We start from the raw sequence: 20,469 nt of genomic DNA, 5'->3' as shown, positions 1-20,469 counted from the left end.
TAATTTTTTTAAGTGGTTAATCATATTTTTTATGTGAATTTAAAGTGTTGATTAAATGACTAGGACAAAGCGGATTGATCGACAATTTTAGAATGTAAAATCATTTTTGAAATTTAGGCTATTTTTAAATTGACCTACTTGAATTATAATTTATAACTTTGTTTGCACTTTATTAATTAAATTTAAAATTAAATTAACTTACTACTTTAATTTTTAAAAATTTACAATGCAACACCTTTATTCAATTTCATAACTTTTCCGTCGAAACATACCACGTGAAACGCGCGTGCCCCATTTTTTTAAGAGATTTTTCGTCGTTTCAAGCCAAATTCTCTTGCCCTTCTTTCTCTTTCTTTCTCTCTCTCACCTACCTCCGATCTCTTTTTATTCAAGGTCCTACTCTCCCAAAATGGAGATGTTAATGGCCAGATTTTTATTTCTTTCGGATTCAATATTGTAACTTATGACCTCGATGCCCCCATCCCGATTATATTCTAACTTGGTTGGAATTGCATAACTCCTGTCCTGTCTGTCGCTACGAGTTGCCCACCAATGATCAAGAGCAGAGGATTCGTCATTTGGTGTTGTATAAATCAATAGTGGACTGTGGACTAAGATCGGAGGTCCGACCATGGATTCGTCATTTGTAATTTGTTGAAACTTGGACCTCAAGAAAAAACGAGACGTTGACTTTGGCGACTTTTTGCATCAGAATTCACTTTATGAGACCCGAGGGGCCTATAAATTGATCAGTACTTTAGTCTTAGTCATCAAGCTGAGACTTTAAATGAGCTCTAGCTAGCCTTGGTTTCATAGCACCAAAAAAATAAAATGGAAGATTATGTTTTTATTAAAACGTTGTCATTCTCTTTGCTTGCTCTAATTCTCTACTCTGTTCTGAAAGTTATTAACGTCTTTTGGTGGGGACCCAAAAACTTGGAGAAGCAGTTAAGACAGCAAGGGATCGGAGGCAGAACTTACAAGCTTTTCCATGATGACATGAAGGAGATTACAATGTCCAGCAAGGAAGCATGGTCCAAACCCATGACCCTTAACCACCAGATTGCTCCACGTGTCTTCCCATTTTTCCATCAAATGGTCCAAAATTTTGGTAAGCAATAAATATGCAAAGTTGGTTTGCTTGATGTAATATTGTTGACATTTTAATTTATTTAATTAGGAAAAGTGTGTCTGAGCTGGATTGAAAGAAGACCCAGGCTGATAATAGCAGACCCGGAGATGATGAAGTTGATATTAGCAGACAAGAATGGGCACTTTGTGAAGCCACCACTGAACCCACTTGTCAATCTTCTGCAACTGGGTGTCTCAACCTTGGAAGGAGAGCAATGGGCCAAACGCAGAAGGCTCATCACACCTGCTTTCCACCTTCATAAATTAAAGGTACCTACGCATTACGAGTTAAATTTCATGTAAGAATTGTATATATAAATTGTGTGTCTGTCTGTCTCACCACGTATTAAGTGACATGATGAGCCCCTAAAGCCCATGTCAATCTCAATAATTGACCATCTTAAAAGTCCTATGTGACATTAATATAACCACCCAAATACTTAAACCAATTGAAATTTAACTTTCTAATCTTTGGTTGTGACAAATCAAAAAACAGGGGATGGTGCCTGCATTTGTGACCAGTTGTTCTGGCCTGATCAATCGATGGGAAAATCTAATTGGTGTTGAAGGATCATTTGTGGCACCTGAATTTCAAAACCTTGCTGGCGATGTCATAGCTCGAACAGCCTTTGGAAGCAGCTTTAAAGAGGGAAAGAAAATATTTGAACTTCAAAAACAGCAAGCTGTTTTAGTGCTTGAGGCCTATTATGGTTTCTATTTCCCAGGTTTCAGGTATATATGATATGCCATTCATTGTAATTTGACATTTAAACCATCAATGAATATTAATACTACTCCTTTCAAGTTGTACTTTGCCATTGTAAAGCAAAGGATGAAAGTGGGATTTTGCTAATTTGCTGCTGGTTTAATTCTCTCTGACTCTGTGTGTACAGATTCATACCCACTAAGAAGAACAAGAAGAGGTACAACTTAGACAATGAAATCAAAGCAATTTTGAGGGACATGATCTGCAGAAAAGAGCAAGCCATGGAAAATGGTGAAGTGGGTGGCAATGATCTACTAGGTTTGCTATTACAGTGCAAAGAACAAGAGCAGAATAGCATGACAACTGAGGATGTTATAGTGGAGTGCAAGTTGTTCTACTTTGCTGGCCAAGAGACCACGGCCAATTGGCTGACTTGGACTCTGATTGTGTTGTGTATGCATCCAAGCTGGCAAGAAAAAGCAAGAGAAGAGGTCCTACAGATTTGGAAAGAAAACTCCAGATTTGGATGCCATTAATCACCTCAAGATAGAAACTTCTGACACCGGTTCTATTTAGTTTCTAACATATAATATACTGATATGTATGTTGACATATTATTTAGTAGTTCTTTCATTATTAATGCTATAAATATATAATTTCTTTTGACAGGTATCAATGATATTAAATGAAGTTCTAAGGTTATACCCACCTGTGACTGCTCTGTATCGTCACACCCACCAAAAAACCAACATAGGAGGAGGGATTTCCATCCCGGCTGGGGTTGAAGTTGTGTTATTGACCCTGTTTCTTCACTGTGATCCAAAATATTGGGGTGACCAAGTTGAAGAATTCAACCCAGAGAGATTTGCTGAAGGAGTTGCCAAGGCATCAAAGGACCACATTGCATTCTATTCATTTGGGTGGGGCCCAAGAATATGCCTGGGCCAAACATTCGCAGTGATAGAAGCAAAGATGGCTCTGGCTATGATTCTTCAGCATTTTTCGTTTGAGCTCTCACCCTCTTACACTCATGCACCTTGTATGGGCATTACCCTAAACCCACAACATGGAGCCCCAATTATACTTCACAGAATTTGATTTAAGTTGCTGTACTTGTTTTTCAGACCAAAAAATGAAAAAGTTGCTGTAATTTTTGCCCAATAATTAGAGTTTCAAAATATAATAAGGGTCCATAAAAAAAATAATAACGTTGGATGAATGGATCTTCATGTTATGTAACTTTGTATTCATGTTCATCTTTCATGCTGGGCTACTTTGAAAGTGAGTTTATAATTCTATTCCTTTTTAGTTTTTACCAAACCATAAGAGGACAAAAGTTACTGCAGTAATTAAATAATGTGGATAGGAATCATAGGATAAGGTCTCAGTATCTAGGCGTTCGCAGGATGTCTAAAACAGTGAAAGTTATGTTACTTTTTTTTTTTGTTTTGGCCATGATGTTACTTATCGAGCTACTATGATTAGTAGTAAGTACTACTGAAAATTCAATATCACACTTTGATCTATAGGGTTGAAGTACTGAACATTTATTTGATGGGGGTAAAAGAAAATCACTCACAATGGCAAAAGTTAAATCTCTGCGCATAAAGACCAACATATAATTTTGTTAATTCAAGGAAAAACCTCATCTGTCCCTGTAGGGAAACAGAAGAACCTGCAGCTCAGAAAAAAAAAGAAAAAATTAGAAAAAAAGAAAAAAAAAGGAACAAACCTGATGATGAAGTGGGATTTTCCTAGAATTAGCAAAGGCCTCGTGAAACCAAAACAAGAAAGGCAACAGAGCCAGCTAGCTAGTTAGCTCAAATTAATGTCATGCAAACTAAACCAACTCTCATCCATTTCCAGGAATTTATTCATCCACTCCAAATTCAAAGGTCCCTCATCACTTGAGCAGTCAAAGAATTCATCTCCATTAAAGCTGGAGTGCTTGAAATTCTCATGACACTTTGAGGTGTCTTCTCTTCCATTGATTGTTAGAGCTTCCACCTTCATTACCCTAATATTCTTATTAGGCTCAGAGGACTCTTGTGCTGCTGTTGAGACGACTCTGTTTTGTCTTTCTTTCTGTTTGATCTTCTTGCTCAAATGAGAATTCCAATAGTTCTTAATCTCATTGTCAGTTCGACCCGGTAGTCTTCCCGCAATCAATGACCACCTCAATTCAATAAACACCCAATTCATAAGTACAAATGTTGTACATGAAAAAACTTCAAAGAATCAAAATTACAGAAAATTAGTTGAAAAAAAAAAAAAAAAAAACTAGAACTTGGGCATGTTGTAGATATAGTAGAAGCTCACCTGTTTCCTAAGAGTTTGTGAAGCCTAAGTATCAAGTCCTCTTCTTGGTCTGATATATTGCCTCTCTTAATATTGGGTCTAAGATAATTCATCCATCTCAGTCTGCAACTCTTCCCACATCGATTAAGACCTGCAATATATAACAGAAAACTAAGCCTTGAACAAAATACTTACACTTCCTAATTACTAAGTTGGACATGTAAATTTGTGAAAACCTGCTTTGGTTGCAACAGACTTCCACCTCTTTGGACCGTGGATTTCAATAACTTGGGCCAGTTTTTGGTCTTCTTCTGCTGTCCAAACCCCTCTGTTTACTTCCTTCTTCATACTTGTGAATCTCACAAAGAGAGGGCAGTGAAAGAAAATACTAAGCTTGAGAGGTGTATTTATATATGGCTTATAGAGTGGTGACCGTGTTGCTTTTGCCTCTTCTTTACTTTCTAGCTAACTATCTTTCCTTGGAAAATTTCAACCCCAGCTAACTTTATGCATTAATATACAGAGTAGGACTGTAGGAGTCGATTGCAAATCTTCACAAAGATATGTAAGTGCATTGATGATTGAAGAATGAGAAACATTCATGTGTACATTTTGTGTCCACATGACTTAGCAGCAAAGCACTTTGGATCAGAAATATGGCAATTGGACTTAAAACAATTCTGCAGATCAGACGGTCCACAGTTTTCAATCAAGAAGATAGGGAGCTAACTCTGTTGCAAGGACAATATACAAAGATTGTAATAAATTATATGCATGTGATGTGTTCTGTGATTCAAGTGGAGCCAGAGACAATGGAATGATGGCAGCAGAGAAAGTGAATTAGGGTGTAATCAGGACAACAGGTTAGTCAATTTAGAGATCAAAGCAACAGTCAAATACATGATAAAGTTATGTTAGATAATCATAGAGAGAGGGGAATAATAAAGTACACCCAAAAGGCCAAAAGTGGGAAACACATATTCTTGCAAGGGATTGATCAGATTCTTCATTTTTTCATTTGATAGAATTATAGGGGATGATGTTCATGTCCTTGCTGTCTTACCCACATGACCAACGTTTTTATTCAAGTCACAAAATTCTGTGCCCTCATCATGCTTTTTTATTCTGTTTTTGTTGTCTACACTCTAGAGCATATTAATAAATGGGGCAGAGTGGTATGACCAAGACCCACCCACCCTCTCTATTCTTTTAGCTGACTGAAGGAGTCAGACACCCACTTGGAATCTGCAGCTGTGGGTGTGTAGATTGGGGCCAATTCACCCCAGGACATGTTGCATAAATCCAGAGGGAATCAATCCTTTTGAAACTTCAGCCAACTCAGTAAAAAAACAAAACCTTCCTATTATGTGGTGAAAATTCAATCTGTATCTCTCATTATCTAACTTAGCATAAATGTATATAGAAAAAAAAAGATACAGTTTTAAGAATTATGAAAAAAAAATTTACAAAAAGAAAAAGACTGGTGCAAAATTCTTGTATGCAAAGTGTAAAGCCATGTGGAAGCATGATTTCATGCATGGATTGGATTGGCTCAACTGTTAGTAATAACTATGAGATTAATCTTACAGTACTGGTTATGTTGGGGTATGTGATGAATTTAGTATTTTAATGAATCTGAATCACACCTTGTATATTGCCGCCAGTCCAAAAAGGTCCAACTCTTTCTCAAGTACCTGCAGGGACAGTCATTATTAAACCCAGTTTGTTTGATGGTTTACTAATAGCAAGAAAGTACACGTAGTAGTTAAAAGAGTGGTGGGTTAGATATATATGATTAAATGGTAGACAACTCTACTAAATTTTGAACTTTGTGGAAACTGGAAAGGCAAACATATGGAGGAAGAAATAGAACATATCGGTGTGTACCCACACTTTACCAAGCACCAAAGTAGTGGGTTCCGAACATAGAACATCAAAAACTTAAATTGTCAGAGAATAGAACTAATAAGCCAACCATGTATATATCATGCTTACAATATAAATATTAATATATACATTTATACATATCTTTGCATATATGTATGATATTAGTATAGTGTTAAGTGGTTATTTTAATTAGACTAGTATTTTTTGTTTTGATTAAGAGTTAGGTAAAAAGTGGGCATGTGCAATGTGCAGCACCCTTTGTATTCATAATAAGTATATAGTTATGTGCTTCCGTACGTGATGCACAGAACTCCTGGATTTACATGTATTGGAAGAGCATGCCCAATTGGAACCTAATGAATGGAGTCTACATAATAATTATTACTACTGCCAACATTTTTATATGATAAATCATACACTTGAATCAAACTTCGGAATCATACTTGATATAATTATAAGTGATAATTAGTATAAGCAATTCAAACTTTGTATTGGAAAATACCCACCTTTTTTTGGTATCCACTACCCACTAACAAAACAAAGCAATTCAAAATTTCAAATATTGAAGCTCGCTCACCACGAATTGAGGGTTTGAGTTGGTCATCATTAGTAGAAGAATATTTACATTACTATGGTCTCGTTAAATTACCAATTAGTCATCATCGTCATCATTGAGCTTGTTTCATTTTGATTTTGTTTGGTTTAAATGATCATTTGGATTGTTGACCCATCAACATGTGGAGCAGTAATTACCAATTACCAGAGCTCCATTAGTTTATTTAGAAACATCTAAATCCAAGAGCTAAGAGAAGGTAACTTATTTTAACCAAGGTATATGAAGCCCCACATACAAGTACCATCATTTAGAGCACGTGAAAAGGCAAACTCTCAATTATATGGCCATGTCTTTGATACACGCAGCCCAATTTCGTTGATAATAGGAGAATAATAATAGACTATATCAACGCAATAAAAAGTAATTAAGGATGTCATAAATTAACCAAAAAAAAATCTCTGAATATTTTTATAGCAAATATACATCAATTTTATGCGACCTGATTTTATTTACATGCGAATTTTACACATGATCAAGTTTATACCAATGATCTTCAGGATGATGATTGGAAGCTAATGAAAAAAGTATTATTAATCATTGGCACAAAATTGATTCTAATCGCTGTTCAATTTCGATTGGAAGATGTTGAGATCATTAGATCAGATCAAAGTGATATTCTGTAGTGGCTGTCTATTCTATTTCTGGCCACAATTTAATTAATTATGTTTTGAAAAGGAGAATATGATCATTGGGCCACAATTCCTATCATTCTTTTTCGTGGACTAGCCTTACAGTTTAGCCCATAGTGGTAGGACAAAGCCCAATACAACTCCCTTACGTTAAACTGGACCACATAGCATAGACTCAGTTTGATAGGCATAGCCGCATAGCCCCCTCGACCGTCTCCACGTAAATGTTATTTGAACCATATCAATTTGTGCACCACTAATAGAGATTGCTCCACCTATGTGGGACCTACATAAGTAAATCCTACTTAAATTATAGAGATGATTCACAAAATGATTAGTAAGTGTCGATATCTTACAAACACAACAGAAATAATAACACGGCTTTACATGCCAAAAACAGTACAAAGGTATCATTCAACATTTTGTCAAACTTATAATGTCATTTTATGCTCGTGTGGAATAGTAGTTAATCTTACCACTCACGCTAAAAGTTCGACTTTTGTCATCTCTTCTATTGAATATTACAATTTTAAAAAAAAAAGTCATTTTCAGCATGTCCTCAAACTCAAGAGGCTGCATCTAATTATGATTCATTTGAAATAGATGGCACAGTAGAGTGAGGCACCTAGTTTCAATCCACAATTAAGAAAAAAGACAATAACTTGTAAACATCATCAATTATTCAACTACAAAGAAAATCTTATGGCTTATGGAAGCAAAATCTGTATTTGCTCCCTAAGATTCGTAGTTGTTGTCCCATGATATGCAAAGAAAAATAAATAGATTTGACAATGCAGAGATTGAAAGCCAAGATCCTCTGCAACTGTTCAAAATTAGCTCTTACTTGACTTAAAAAAACATCCAATAGTGGAAGGACATCCTAGAAAATCTATCATTAACAAATTAGTCAAACCAACTCGATTCATCCAAATTTGCAAGGATCTTTTCTCAAAATTTTCTGCAGACAAATATATTGGACAGAAGAACTTGGCAACTTGGATTCAAATTATTTAAGATTGCCATCAAACCAATTTGTCTTGAAAGCTATCCCATATCCCACCATCTTCATTGTTCATTGTTTTGAATAGAATTGAAAATGAATTTTGCACAAGATAAAAGCTGTGAAATACTATTGATCTAGTAGACTAGTACCCCATTTCTGCATCAGAGAATCATCAAAGCAAATCCCATATGGCACCATTTTCAAACTTTGAATTAGAGAAAACAAATTCAGCACAAGGTGATATATTGATATCTGTAAAACTATTGATCCAGTATCCAATGTTTGCATCACAATATCAAATCTCACGCAACATAATCTCTCCTTGTTTTCATTGACCAATCACTTTCAGCATGATCTGCTCAAATTCTCAAGCTCATGCAACAACAGGCTTAATGATCAACCCTTTAGACTTGACCCCATCTAGTTGTTATTCATCATTTGAAATGGACAACAAATGAGTTATGATTTAGGCACCTAGTTGCAAACCAAAAGAACAAGACAATAACTTGTAAACATCATCAAAACTACGAAGAAAATCTGATTGCTTATGCAAGCAAAATCTGATTTTTGCTTCCTCTGCTTTGACAAACGTTTGACAATATTGCAAAGATATTCTCATCTGCATGCAGCATGGCATATACATATTCAAAACCATCTGTATCTCAGTTGACTTCAAAAAAATCAAATATTGGTGTATCATAATGACCCTTTTAGAAGGATATCCTAGGAATTATCTTTCATTATTCATTAACAAATTGCAGTCAAACTGACAAAGTAATTAATTGGCAAGATTTCTGCAGACAATTATATTGGACAGCAGAAGAACATGGATTCTGATTATTTAAGATTGCCACGAAAGCAACTTGTTTTCATAGCTATCTCATATGCCACCATTTTCAATCTTCGGATTAGAAAAACAGATTTTGCACAAGATATGATATCTGTAAAACTATTGATTTAGTAGACTAGTGCCCCCTTGTTTGCATCACAATATCAAATCTCACGCATCACAATATCTTTTCAAGTATTGAATTACGAAATTCATTAAAGTTAACATCACATATCCTCAAACTTGATTTGGATATGTCAGTTTATCCCGTCTGTTTTAATCCTTCTTTATTAATTTTTCAGAAAAGCACATCCTTATAGGAGTAAAATGTTCACAGTATCAAGGTTATTGAACAGTATTTAGAGTCTACATCAAAGAAGAAACTCAGTTTTTAGATAAGCCAAGGAGGAATAAAATACTGCCGCCCTTGAATGAGTCTCAATCTGCAAATTAAGCAAGAGCTTAGTGTTATTATTTATGTAACAATTAACAAATTGTACTAAAAGTCTAAAACACATTGTTGGACTGTATGTTATTTATAAGTGTTATTTATTAAGCCCAGAATCCATAGTATATCTGGGACAAGATTTAAGCAAACAAGACAGAGACAAGTTAAATTTTAAGATACTACGTAAGAAAATCAAGCGTTAAGATTGCATTTGTATCTAAAACTTTGACCAACGGCAGTTTATGACCGTTATTAGTTATTGTTTAGAATGACCAAAGTGTTCCCAGCTTTTGTATCCATATAATTCATCTATGCATTTGATTTGTCCGACCACACATGAAGAAATATGTTGTAATATGGGATCTCGGAAATGTAAGTTTTGCATGATAAACTATAATATATATCAGGCTTATTCGCGTCGATGCTCTTTGAAAATAATTTCGATTTTCAATTTGTCCTCTGAAATTTCATTTCTCCCAGGTTGCCCCTTAAACTTTACAAAATATCATATTGTGTTAAGTGATAGAATTAGAGCATCCAACCCAAAACCAATTGGCAATGGGTGGAGAGGCTCAAGACTTATAAGCACATATGCTAAGCCTTAGTTTTCCGATGTGGGACATTGCTCCACATTACTCTCAACACGCCCCCGCACGTGTGGCGATATTTTGAGCCTTACACGTGAACAAATTATATTGGGTGACGTGGGAGCACGTGTGACCGTTGGGCCTTACACGCGGATAACCAAGCTCTGATACCATGATAGAATTAGAGCATCCAACCCAAAACCAATTGGCAATGGGTGGAGAGGCTCAAGACTTATAAGCACATATGCTAAGCCTTAGTTTTCCGATGTGGGACATTGCTCCACATTACTCTCAACATTAAGTCTGTCTATGAGTCCGTAAAAAAAGCCTACGTGGCGTTTATGTGGAAAGATTAATAAACTGTCACGTCAGCTTATTTGACGGAACTTGTAACGGACTTGACGAAATATGATATTTTGTAAAATTCAGATGGTAAAGTGGGAGGAATCAAGTTTCAAGGGATAAATTGAAAATCAAAATTACTTTCAGGGAATATTGACGTGAATAAGCCTATATATCATGAGTCTCATAACTATCTTTACCTATTTATCCATTGTCAATTAACAAATTGGTCTTTTGAATTGAATGATCCTTAACCTAGCAATATATTTCCATCTCAAAAAACACTTCCCATTGTCTCATTTGCATGGCTGGATCCAACTCAATTAGAAATTTGGAATCATAGATAGGCACATAATTAAGTAGTACGTACTGTCGAAATGACAGATTGCTAGCTATACTAGCTAGTCACGCACTTTAATCATGCAGCAAATGAGAACACAAAATTTGGTTCTTTTACTTTCTTTCTTTTTTTGTCTGATTGGTTCCTTCACTTTAAAAGACCAAATAATGATAACAAATTGCTGTAATAGTCGTTTGAACAAATATATATCTTATCTACATTAGGAAACGCACTTTAATGAGAGTAAATGTGAGGTCGAAAAAGTTTTTTTTTTTTTTTTTTTTCCGGTTTGACGGGTCAAAAAAGTTGGTTCGATCCACTCAAATTTTCATTTAGCATAGTAAATTAATAATCAATCAAATAAAAAAATAATGGCATTTGTAATATAGTCTCTTGAACTCGTACAGTTATTTGTAATAGTCGACCCTAATTATTAGTTTTCATTTTTTATTTTTATACTTACTTTTAAGGGAGGTCTGAATTTTACTCATCAAAAATCAAAATAAAGATTTTGGAAGGGAAGGAGAGGTCTAGCCATGGCCCATTTATTAGAAAAATAAAAAAGAAAAAAGAAAAGTGGGGGAATAATCGACAAGCAATATAATAAACAGCCCATAATAATTAACTAGGTAAGTCTTTCACTTAAATAATCCCATTACCTTTTTCTTTAAGCTGTAAACAACTACTCTCTTTCCTACTTTATCATGAAAAAAAGAAAATCATATCTATATTAAATCTTTTTTCATGGTTGGAAAAGTTATCCGAATTGGAATTAATTTTGTGTGTGTGTGTTGTATACTTGTATGAAGTTATTTATTTATATGCCTCGGATTCTCATTTTTGTGTTTTGGGTTATCATTTGTGTTTGAGCAGCCATGGAAATTGTGGCAAGTTTTATATGGCAAAATGATAGGTGTGGGGGCGGATTAAATGGTGTACGATAGGCGTTTGGAGTCAGAGGTTTTGTCGACTACATAAGGGCCAAAGTTAAGAATATCATAGGGTGACATAAAAGGGGAGATGCTAGAGATCCCCAGCATCACATGGACCCAAAATATTATTCTATCTAATTGCCTCTGCATGCAAACCTAGACACTATCCTTTTATCTTTTGGTTTCAATCTTCGTTTCTTAAGCTAAAAACAGAAACAAAGAAGATTTTGCAAGAGAATAGATAATGGCCATTTGGCAGAGTTTAGTCTATAATTATTACTGCAAGAAAAGGAAATTTTCGGGTTATAAATGTTTGCTAAACATAGTTGTTTATATAAACAACTATAAATTATTAGAGAAATTATTTTGTATAAACTGTTATGTGGTATAACTAATATATATGTTAAAATATAAGTGTATGTTATTAATATTATACCTTATAAACATAAACATGTCGGTCAATAATATCATTACACGTTGAATTATTTTTTCATTGATCTAGTAATTAAAAATGAAAAAAAAAAAAAAACCAAAATAATTCGAGTGACTGATTGAGTCTTGATATAGAAGTGGCCGGAATTATAAATGTCAACTTAGGTTTGATCACATAAAAGTATATATGGAATAATTGATTTTAGAAATTAAACAATATCTAGCCGGCTACTTACTTACTTGTATAAAACTATAAAAGAAATGATCGATGAACGTGAGTATATGGATTAGTATCAGTGGACAAACACCCACATTTGTCAGCCATTCCGAATAGTAATGTATTCAAAGAGGATGTCGGTTTGACATTTGACATAATCATAAAAAAATATTAATTCAGAACAAAATAATATTTGACCTTTAATTGTTTTGGTTTTGGGAAATTTTCTCTTAATTAATTACAATAAATTTGCTTCTAAGTCTACTGCACTTCAGTTTAAGTTTCACAATCACACAATAAATGGCCTGCAGCTATACTTCTATAATACTATATCTTATTTAGGTTGACTTTAGATTTATATTGGTTCTTCTAACTTATGTTAATTTCATGCTTTTGTAGCATAAACATATAATCCTATATAATTACCAGGTACAATGTATTAAGAATAGGCATGGATCGTGTGTTTTATTGAAGACATGTTTTATATCCTACGTACTATGATATGCTACTGAATACTAAACACCTTTTACCTCAAGTAATTTGGACTTAAAAAAAAAACAAATTACACTAGGTATTGACTTAATTAACATTCCCTCTAACGGTTTAACATGTAGCCGCTTTGAGGTCGTACAAATGGTACCTTCACAACAAATGCATTTGTTTCAAGTTCAGCCATTGGAATATACCAAATACCAAATATTTCTTTTTGTCCAAAACTAAGTTGAATTGGTGGATTCTGAGATTGGAATCTGGCTGTTGTTTAAAAATAATGCAAATGAAAAGAGAGAGAGAAGTTGGGCAACCTGAATCTTTCTTTCTGGTTAGTCATATGAAAAACCATTTCAACCACCTTTTTAAATTTATTGATCAATATATTAGTTTCACTTTTTGTTTCTTAATAAACTAACAAGTGGAGCTGGCTAGTTCATCTAATAAATCTTCATTCGACCGCTCCTTCTAGGCCTCCTAATAATATATAATATCATGTAGCAAAGCCGTCATAGTGTACAAGTATTAAGGAAGGCGTGGTATTAAATATATATAGGTACTCCAATGTCAAACATTTGAATGAAAAAAACAATGTTTGAGTAATTAAATATATATGGGTGTACTCAAATGCAGACTAATTAAGCAAATGATTAAATAATTGCTAGCTTCGTGGCTTTTTTCTCTTTTAATTATAGTTAACAATAAAGTAAACCATTCGTGGAGTTCCTTACTTTGTTATAATAGTGGCTCTTGGTCATGATCATGTTTACCCTTTACTAGCTGCCTAGTGCCTACAAATCTTTGCCTCTAAATGCAGCTAGCACTCACTAAACCGTATGCATCCCTTCGCATGGTTAAAGAGTCCAGTTCAGTTTCGTTAATTTAATTAAAAAATTGAGGAGTTGACATTCTTGGCCATGAATTTTTATATGGAAGAAACTTATTATTTTCTAATAATATAAACTGAAAATTGCAAAACAAAAAAAGAGAAGAAGAAGAAGAAGAAAGCATTTTCAAAAATTACCTTATCAAATATTGACATTAAAGATTGGTCTGAAGCATGCATAGGCTCTTTGGTTGGTTTGTCCTTCCCTAATATATAATTTTCAAATTCAAGTGAAATTAAATTTGAAATCTCTTTTAATAAAGTGAAAAAATATCACTACAATGATAACTAATTATTGTTCTCCAAATCATTCAACGCATTTAATATAGTTCAAGCATAAAAACAAGATGAGAAGTATAAATTTTTTCTACGATGGCTTATTAATGATGTGAAAATTTACAAGTTTAGTTACTTATAGAGTTCTCTATAATGTGTATATATATATGAAAGTCATATAATAAATATAAAGTTATCTGTTTTGTGAGGATATATTTTATGTGTCTATATTTTTTTTAAGTGATATATATATTTTGAAATGATAATAGAGATGTTTATATGCATGAAAATTTGACTCCGGACGGCCAAAAACATGCTTGAATTTGAAGACACTAGAGGGGTCTCTAAATTGACCCCCAAAAAAGAAAAGAAAAAAAAAAAAAAAAAAAAACTCACTAAAATAGTTGATTTAGTAATCAGCATATATAGACCCTGAAACAAAAATGGAAATGTGAAAATTCCAAAAATGATTTTTTTAATATTATGTGGAAGTGGCAGACAGAGGATGTCCATAGGATCACAACGTCAACAGGATTATTGAGGGTAGTATCTGACGTCATAAAATTTATTTGATTATTTTAATTAAAAATTTTGAGACTCGGTTATTATAATTTAATTTCTGTGAGGAGCGAGTGACGAGAATCAGGCGCTATTTAAACGTAAACTCCAAACCGTAACCACCTCAACTTAACGAGAGCGTTAGAAGAAGAAGAAGAAGAGTGTCTGACACAGACAACAAACAGAGCCCCTTTTTTTTTGTTTACCAGACCAAAAAACCAAAACCCCAAACACTAAACCGCCTACCGGCACCCAACAAGATGCTAGCTTACTTGGAGTGTAATTTCGTCCAAGAAAACGACACCGCATCGTCCGAAGCACCAGACGACGGCGTTTCCTCCCTCTGCAAGGCTCTCGACCTCCACGGCACCATCGACTGCGGCGGAGGAGCCGCCGACAAAGATTTCGGCGGCATGAATTCGCTGACGCCGTTGGCCTTCATCAGGCCGACCGGCGCCGATGACGTGGCAAGTGTAGTCAAGGCGGCGGCGAGGTCGTCGAATCTGACGGTGGCGGCGCGCGGCAACGGCCACTCGATCAACGGCCAGGCGATGGCGGATCGGGGGCTGGTCCTCGACATGCGGTCCACGAAAGACGAGCATTTCCGAGTGGTGAGGCTGAACAACGGCGACGGCGGCTCACTTTGTGCTGCTGACGTGTCCGGAGGGGCATTATGGGAAGACGTGTTGAAACGTTGCGTTTCGGAGTTCGGGATGGCCCCGCGGTCCTGGACCGATTACCTCAGCTTGACCGTGGGCGGGACGCTTTCGAACGCTGGCGTGAGCGGTCAGGCTTTCCGTTACGGTCCGCAAACGTCAAACGTAACGGAGTTAGAGGTCGTTACGGGGAAAGGCGAAACGGTGGTTTGCTCCGTAACCGAAAACTCGGAGCTCTTCTTTGCGGTGCTGGGCGGACTCGGCCAGTTCGGCATCATTACCCGAGCTAGGGTTTTGCTCCAACCAGCCCCGGACATGGTTGGTATTAATTCATTTCAGATTTCCCAAATTAAATAAAATAAAAATGAAATTGATACATTAATTTCACCACATTTGTCTTTTGCTAACCAGAATTATGGGTGCGATTGAGTGCATGAACGACACGTTTACGGCACGTAATTATGGGTTTTTGTATTTGATTAGGTGAGATGGATAAGGCTGGTGTACACTGAGTTCGACGAATTCACTCGGGACGCCGAGTTGCTAGTGACTCGGCAGCAGGGTCAGGACTCGTTCGACTACGTGGAAGGCTTCGCATTCGTGAACAGTGATAACCCGGCCGACGGGCGACCCTCGGTGCCACTCAACCCGGACCAGTTCTTCGACCCGACCCTTCTTCCTCGAACCACTGGATCAGTCCTCTACTGTCTCGAACTGGCTCGTCACTACCGGAACACTGACCACCCCTCAATTGTTGATATGGTAACTTTAATATAATCTCATACATCGCAGCCTATTATAATTAAGCTGGACCCTAACTTACTGACCGTTTAATGTATGACTACAAAGTTTATTTATCTTTTTTCTTTTTTTCTCCGGCTATAGTTTGCGACTTTGCGTCATTACGGGCCCTGAGAGTGTGTGCCGTGGCCTGTGGGTATCCAAAGTACAGTTTTGTGTGGGTCCCACTAGAGGGGTGATGACTGAGTTTTGACCTAGGTAGTTGCTAAGTGGACCACCCCCCTCGAAGATTTTGACCTTGGATTAAGTTGGTGCATCCCGCGCAAACTGTCCGCCGGACAGTGAAAAAGTCAAAACCACTCTGAACTCACTTACACGTGTGCCAAGTTCGTCGATGGAGGACGGCTTATCCCCCTTCAACATCATACCATCACTCAAACCATCATTCAGTATTTTACGCCCGTCACTGTGTACTTTCTGTAGCGTATTATTGTCTCTATTTTTCATTTTTTCCATAAAAATTGTTATTATAATTAAATATTATTTTTTTCTAGGATGTTTTCTTTCGTCGCTTGCTTCAACTTGAAACTGACAATACACTGTAGTGTATCTTAACTATCTTCCATTGGATTTTCTGACATGGTACTGGACCACAAAAACCCTTGCGGTTGCGTTTTAATTACTGGAATGACACTCTGGTCCGGGGACAAAATAGTAATAGTGCGTCAGTAGGCGTTGATGATTGAGATCTTGCTGACGGCATGGTCCCCACAGTTCCACAAATGGCCAAAGTCATCATTTTCTGGAATCTGTAAATCATGAATGTGTGTCCCTTGCCTGGCGGAATGACGCGTGTGCCCCCGTGGTTTGACGTTATTTGCTTAATTCCTGTGTAGGGCGTGAACAGATTGCTTGGAGGCCTTGGATTCGTTGAGCAGTTGAAGTTCCAAGTGGACCTGGGCTACCGTGAGTTTTTATTGCGTGTGAAGCGCGCAGAGGAACACGCCAAGGCCAACGGGATATGGAACGCGCCTCACCCCTGGTTGAACCTCTTCGTGTCCAAATCCGACATCGTTGATTTCGATCGTGCGGTGTTCAAGAATATGCTCAAGGACGGGATTGGTGGGCCCATGCTCGTCTACCCTCTCCTGCGAAGCAAGTAAGTTTTGCCCTCTTTTTTTCTCACTAAATTATTAACGCTTTTACTAATTTAAAAATATTTTTATCAATTTTAAAAACAGTATCAAATCAAAATTTAATTACGTAATTGAGCTTTACTGTTTGATCCTTGCTTTCCTGCCACGTGGAAACTGGATAACCTCAGCTTACTGTGAGTGCGAGATGACGAGGTTTGCTCTGTCCACCTCCAATGTTAACACGTGTCAACAAATCCATGCGAGTACCACCGTCCCTGTCACCCAAAAACTGCCACCTAATGATATACAATAAAATTATTTCAGAGGAGTAGAAAAGTAAATATGTTAAAAATACCATACACTATTATGTGAAAATTATGCATTTTTGTGCATGTAATATGCTTCAGAAACACAAAGGTTGTACCATCTAAATCCTGCAACCCATGCTGTTTTCAGTGTCTAGCCATTTACGTCATGTTAGGTGTTTGGTGGAGCTGTGACTGGGTTAGCGATTAAGCAAACGCAGGAAGACTGGAAGAAGAGTACTTTTGCGGTTGCGGGACAAAGATACATTGGGTCCCACAACAGAGTAGAATAGTTTTTTTTTTTTTTTTGAATAATTTTCTATGCCAATTAATTAACTCGAAGGGTACATTGGTAAGTTAGTCCACTGATGTCAATTTGCCCGGACAGGGGCATGTTGGTCTATGCAGAGTTTTTCTTTATATGGAAAATGAGATTTCAATGTGATGTAACGTTCACGGTTAGTCTTTATGCCATTTAAGAAACGACAAGGATAAGCATTCCTCTAATGGACCAATGGGATTTGTAGTGACACCATAATTTGTCTGGCTCCAACTTCAAATTTGCCATTTACGAAAATACCCTTTTGGTTGGTACTTCCATAATTGTTCTAATTAATTGAATTAATTATTGTACATATGATTATCAGGTGGGATAGTCGTACATCTGTGGCGTTACCAGAAAGTGAAATCTTCTACATCGTGGCATTGCTGAGATTCACTCCACCATACCCAAAAGGTCCCTCCTTTGAAACCCTGGTGGCCCAGAACCAGGAAATTATACGCTACTGCACCAAGAAAGGGTTCGATTTCAAGTTGTACCTTCCTCACTACCGATCACAGGAGGAATGGAAGCGTCATTTTGGAAATCAATGGACCAGATTTGTCGAAAGGAAGACCTGCTTTGATCCGATGGCCATCCTTGCTCCTGGCCAGAAAATTTTTACAAGGATTTCTCAGTCCTAAATCTCAAGACGACGTCGTATTAGAATAGGATCATTATTGGGGAACAGTGTAATTTTGTTGGCATCTATTTTTTTTTTTTCTTAAGAAAAAAAGAATTCCTTAGTTTCTGCTGGTGGGTCAGTACCATTGTTATCAATCGACATTCGTCAAAGAAGCTGTTGGTGCATTTAATGTAAAGGAATACTTTAAGCAAAATTTATATTTTGATCCTTTTCTATTAATGAAAATAAATCCAAAAAAATTGGATGGTTGTATTATCAACAACTGAACAAGTCAGTGATATGACTATCATGCTAAGCCTATACAAATTCTCATGATAAGCCCAGCTTTTTCTGCTTTTGCTTTTCCTAGCTTTACCCCTTTTTTGAGTTATAACATAAGTAAAAGTGAATTAATAAATTAATTTGGCCCGTTCAATTTTATGTCTTATCTAGCTAGGATATAATCTTATAAACTGGCCTTGATGTGATGATCAGTTCGAGATGATTTGACTTCAACTTGGCCAGCAAAGGGTCTCAGTTCTCTTTTTTCCACACACAAAAAAGAGATAAAAAAAGCGTAGCTAATTAGGCGTGTAGTTAGGCATCAGATTCTCTTTTCATGCAAAAGATCAATGCCATGCATAAAAGCTAGCTTTCACTTTTCTCTTATCGATTGGGTTCTTATTTACAACCTCGAGCTTTGCTTGTTTGTTTGGTTTCAATTAAGGAAAATCAAATCTACTCGGTTTCTTTATCTTCTTGTACTTTTTCTTCTCTCCTTTATTTTCATCTTTTCTTTTTCTCTTATGAAAAGTAGTGAAAAGTGGAAATGCCGAAATGGAGTAGGTTCCCAGATCTGGCTTTAGAAGGCAATTATAAGATCATGATTTCTTGTAAGCTGCACCAAAGGCAAGCCATCCAATTACTAACTAGTAATAAGAGACCCTTTTTCTCGATTATAATCCCATGCAAATTAAAGCATTGTATACGTCCTTTGCAAACGTGTCATGCAAGCACGTGGCGTACTTGTAAACATCTCCTCGTTGATTGTGAATTATATATATGCAAAACTACATAGTTGGTACCAAAAAATAAAATTTCGAGTTTCGAAGAAATTTCAATGAAAATTTCGACGGAAATTTTGAAGATTTTTAAATTTCGACATAAATTAGGTGGAAATGACGGAAATTGCTATCAAAATACGAAAATTTTGAATAAAATTTTACCATATATTTATTTAACATATTATCTACTAAATTAATAAAAAACATTGAAGAAATCAAATTATATAGTAGGTTTCATGTGATATAAGGTTAATATAATGCGCGCTGAAACAAATACTGTTAAATAAAATTAGTATAATTAATAAACAAAAGTAGTATATTCTTTATACTGTATAATTTAATTATACACTAAAATCTAAACCCTAATACTCTATATATTCTATATACCCTAATACTCTTTATACTCTATAATCTATATATTAAACCCTATATACTCTATATTTTTTAGGATATTAGGTTTTAAGCCCTTTAGGATACTTTTAATTATTTTTTTATATATAAATGTATTAAAGTTTAAGGTTTAAAATAACTAAAAGAAATCTCAAACCTTTTTTTCTTCTTTCCAATTGCCCAAAGGCCCCAAACCCCCCCCCCCTCATTTTTTTTTCTCTTTCCTTACTTTTTTTCCACGTGCCTCTCTCTTCAGTCATTTTTTTATTTTTTATCTTTCCTTCCTTTTTTCCCGTGTCTCTTATTTAGCCAAGCTTTATCTTCACTAAGTGTAACAATCCAAATTTTGGCTTATGGTAATTTTGTTACTTAAATTTTTCAAATTTGTTTAAAGGAATTAGAAATTTCTTTAAATTTATTTTAACTAACTTAGATCTTTGGTTGTGGTTCTAGAACTTAGTTGTGTGGAAATGAATTTTAGAAAATGAAAATTCAAGAATTTGACGATTATTATTTTTTTCAGAATTAAATTATAAGAGTAGGATTTTTCATAATTTTTTTGAAAGCAATTTGACTATTTTGGGGTTATTAGAAATTAGTACTCATCAATACGAGTTCGTAGAATTT

General features: G+C 35.7%; 2 protein-coding genes and 2 pseudogenes across 3 annotated transcripts; 3 read left to right on the top strand and 1 right to left on the bottom strand.

Moving 5' to 3' along the window:
* Window positions 1–496: 496 nt before the first annotated feature.
* LOC147278485 (cytochrome P450 CYP72A616-like) lies at window positions 497–2,413 on the top strand (annotated as a pseudogene). Its single transcript, XR_015123290.1, has 4 exons — window positions 497–1,111; window positions 1,181–1,401; window positions 1,628–1,863; window positions 2,025–2,413. The product of XR_015123290.1 is annotated as a cytochrome P450 CYP72A616-like (transcript).
* Window positions 2,414–2,502: 89 nt separating this feature from the next.
* LOC147278484 (cytochrome P450 72A397 pseudogene) lies at window positions 2,503–2,984 on the top strand (annotated as a pseudogene).
* A 434-nt stretch (window positions 2,985–3,418) lies between these two features.
* Window positions 3,419–4,503, bottom strand: LOC147278483 (transcription factor MYB114-like). The gene is made up of 3 exons (XM_086249597.1): window positions 4,372–4,503; window positions 4,157–4,286; window positions 3,419–4,013 (listed from the first exon to the last, which is right to left on the bottom strand). The coding sequence occupies exons 1-3, from the start codon at window positions 4,481–4,483 to the stop codon at window positions 3,653–3,655; spliced, it is 603 nt and encodes a 200-aa protein (XP_086105723.1). The 5' UTR covers window positions 4,484–4,503; the 3' UTR covers window positions 3,419–3,652.
* Window positions 4,504–14,721: 10,218 nt separating this feature from the next.
* On the top strand, window positions 14,722–18,618 carry CKX7 (cytokinin oxidase 7). The gene is made up of 4 exons (XM_086250494.1): window positions 14,722–15,580; window positions 15,746–16,024; window positions 16,900–17,162; window positions 18,092–18,618. The coding sequence occupies exons 1-4, from the start codon at window positions 14,867–14,869 to the stop codon at window positions 18,405–18,407; spliced, it is 1,572 nt and encodes a 523-aa protein (XP_086106620.1). The 5' UTR covers window positions 14,722–14,866; the 3' UTR covers window positions 18,408–18,618.
* The last annotated feature ends 1,851 nt before the right edge of the window (window positions 18,619–20,469 follow it).

Source organism: Dryas octopetala, chromosome 7 (genome assembly GCF_963921425.1).
Source record: "Dryas octopetala chromosome 7, drDryOcto1.1, whole genome shotgun sequence".
In the NCBI taxonomy this organism is placed as follows: domain Eukaryota; kingdom Viridiplantae; phylum Streptophyta; class Magnoliopsida; order Rosales; family Rosaceae; genus Dryas; species Dryas octopetala.
This window is presented reverse-complemented; position numbering and strand designations above follow the sequence as displayed.

Coding starts and splice junctions, on each gene's coding strand:
- LOC147278483 (XM_086249597.1), bottom strand. CDS start 4,483: ATGAAGAAGGAAGTAAACAGAGGGGTTTGGACAGCAGAAGAAGACCAA. Junction 4,287..4,371: donor GTCTGTTGCAACCAAAGCAG/GTTTTCACAAAT, acceptor TATATATTGCAG/GTCTTAATCGATGTGGGAAG. Junction 4,014..4,156: donor CACAAACTCTTAGGAAACAG/GTGAGCTTCTAC, acceptor TATTGAATTGAG/GTGGTCATTGATTGCGGGAA.
- CKX7 (XM_086250494.1), top strand. CDS start 14,867: ATGCTAGCTTACTTGGAGTGTAATTTCGTCCAAGAAAACGACACCGCA. Junction 15,581..15,745: donor TCCAACCAGCCCCGGACATG/GTTGGTATTAAT, acceptor GTATTTGATTAG/GTGAGATGGATAAGGCTGGT. Junction 16,025..16,899: donor ACCCCTCAATTGTTGATATG/GTAACTTTAATA, acceptor ATTCCTGTGTAG/GGCGTGAACAGATTGCTTGG.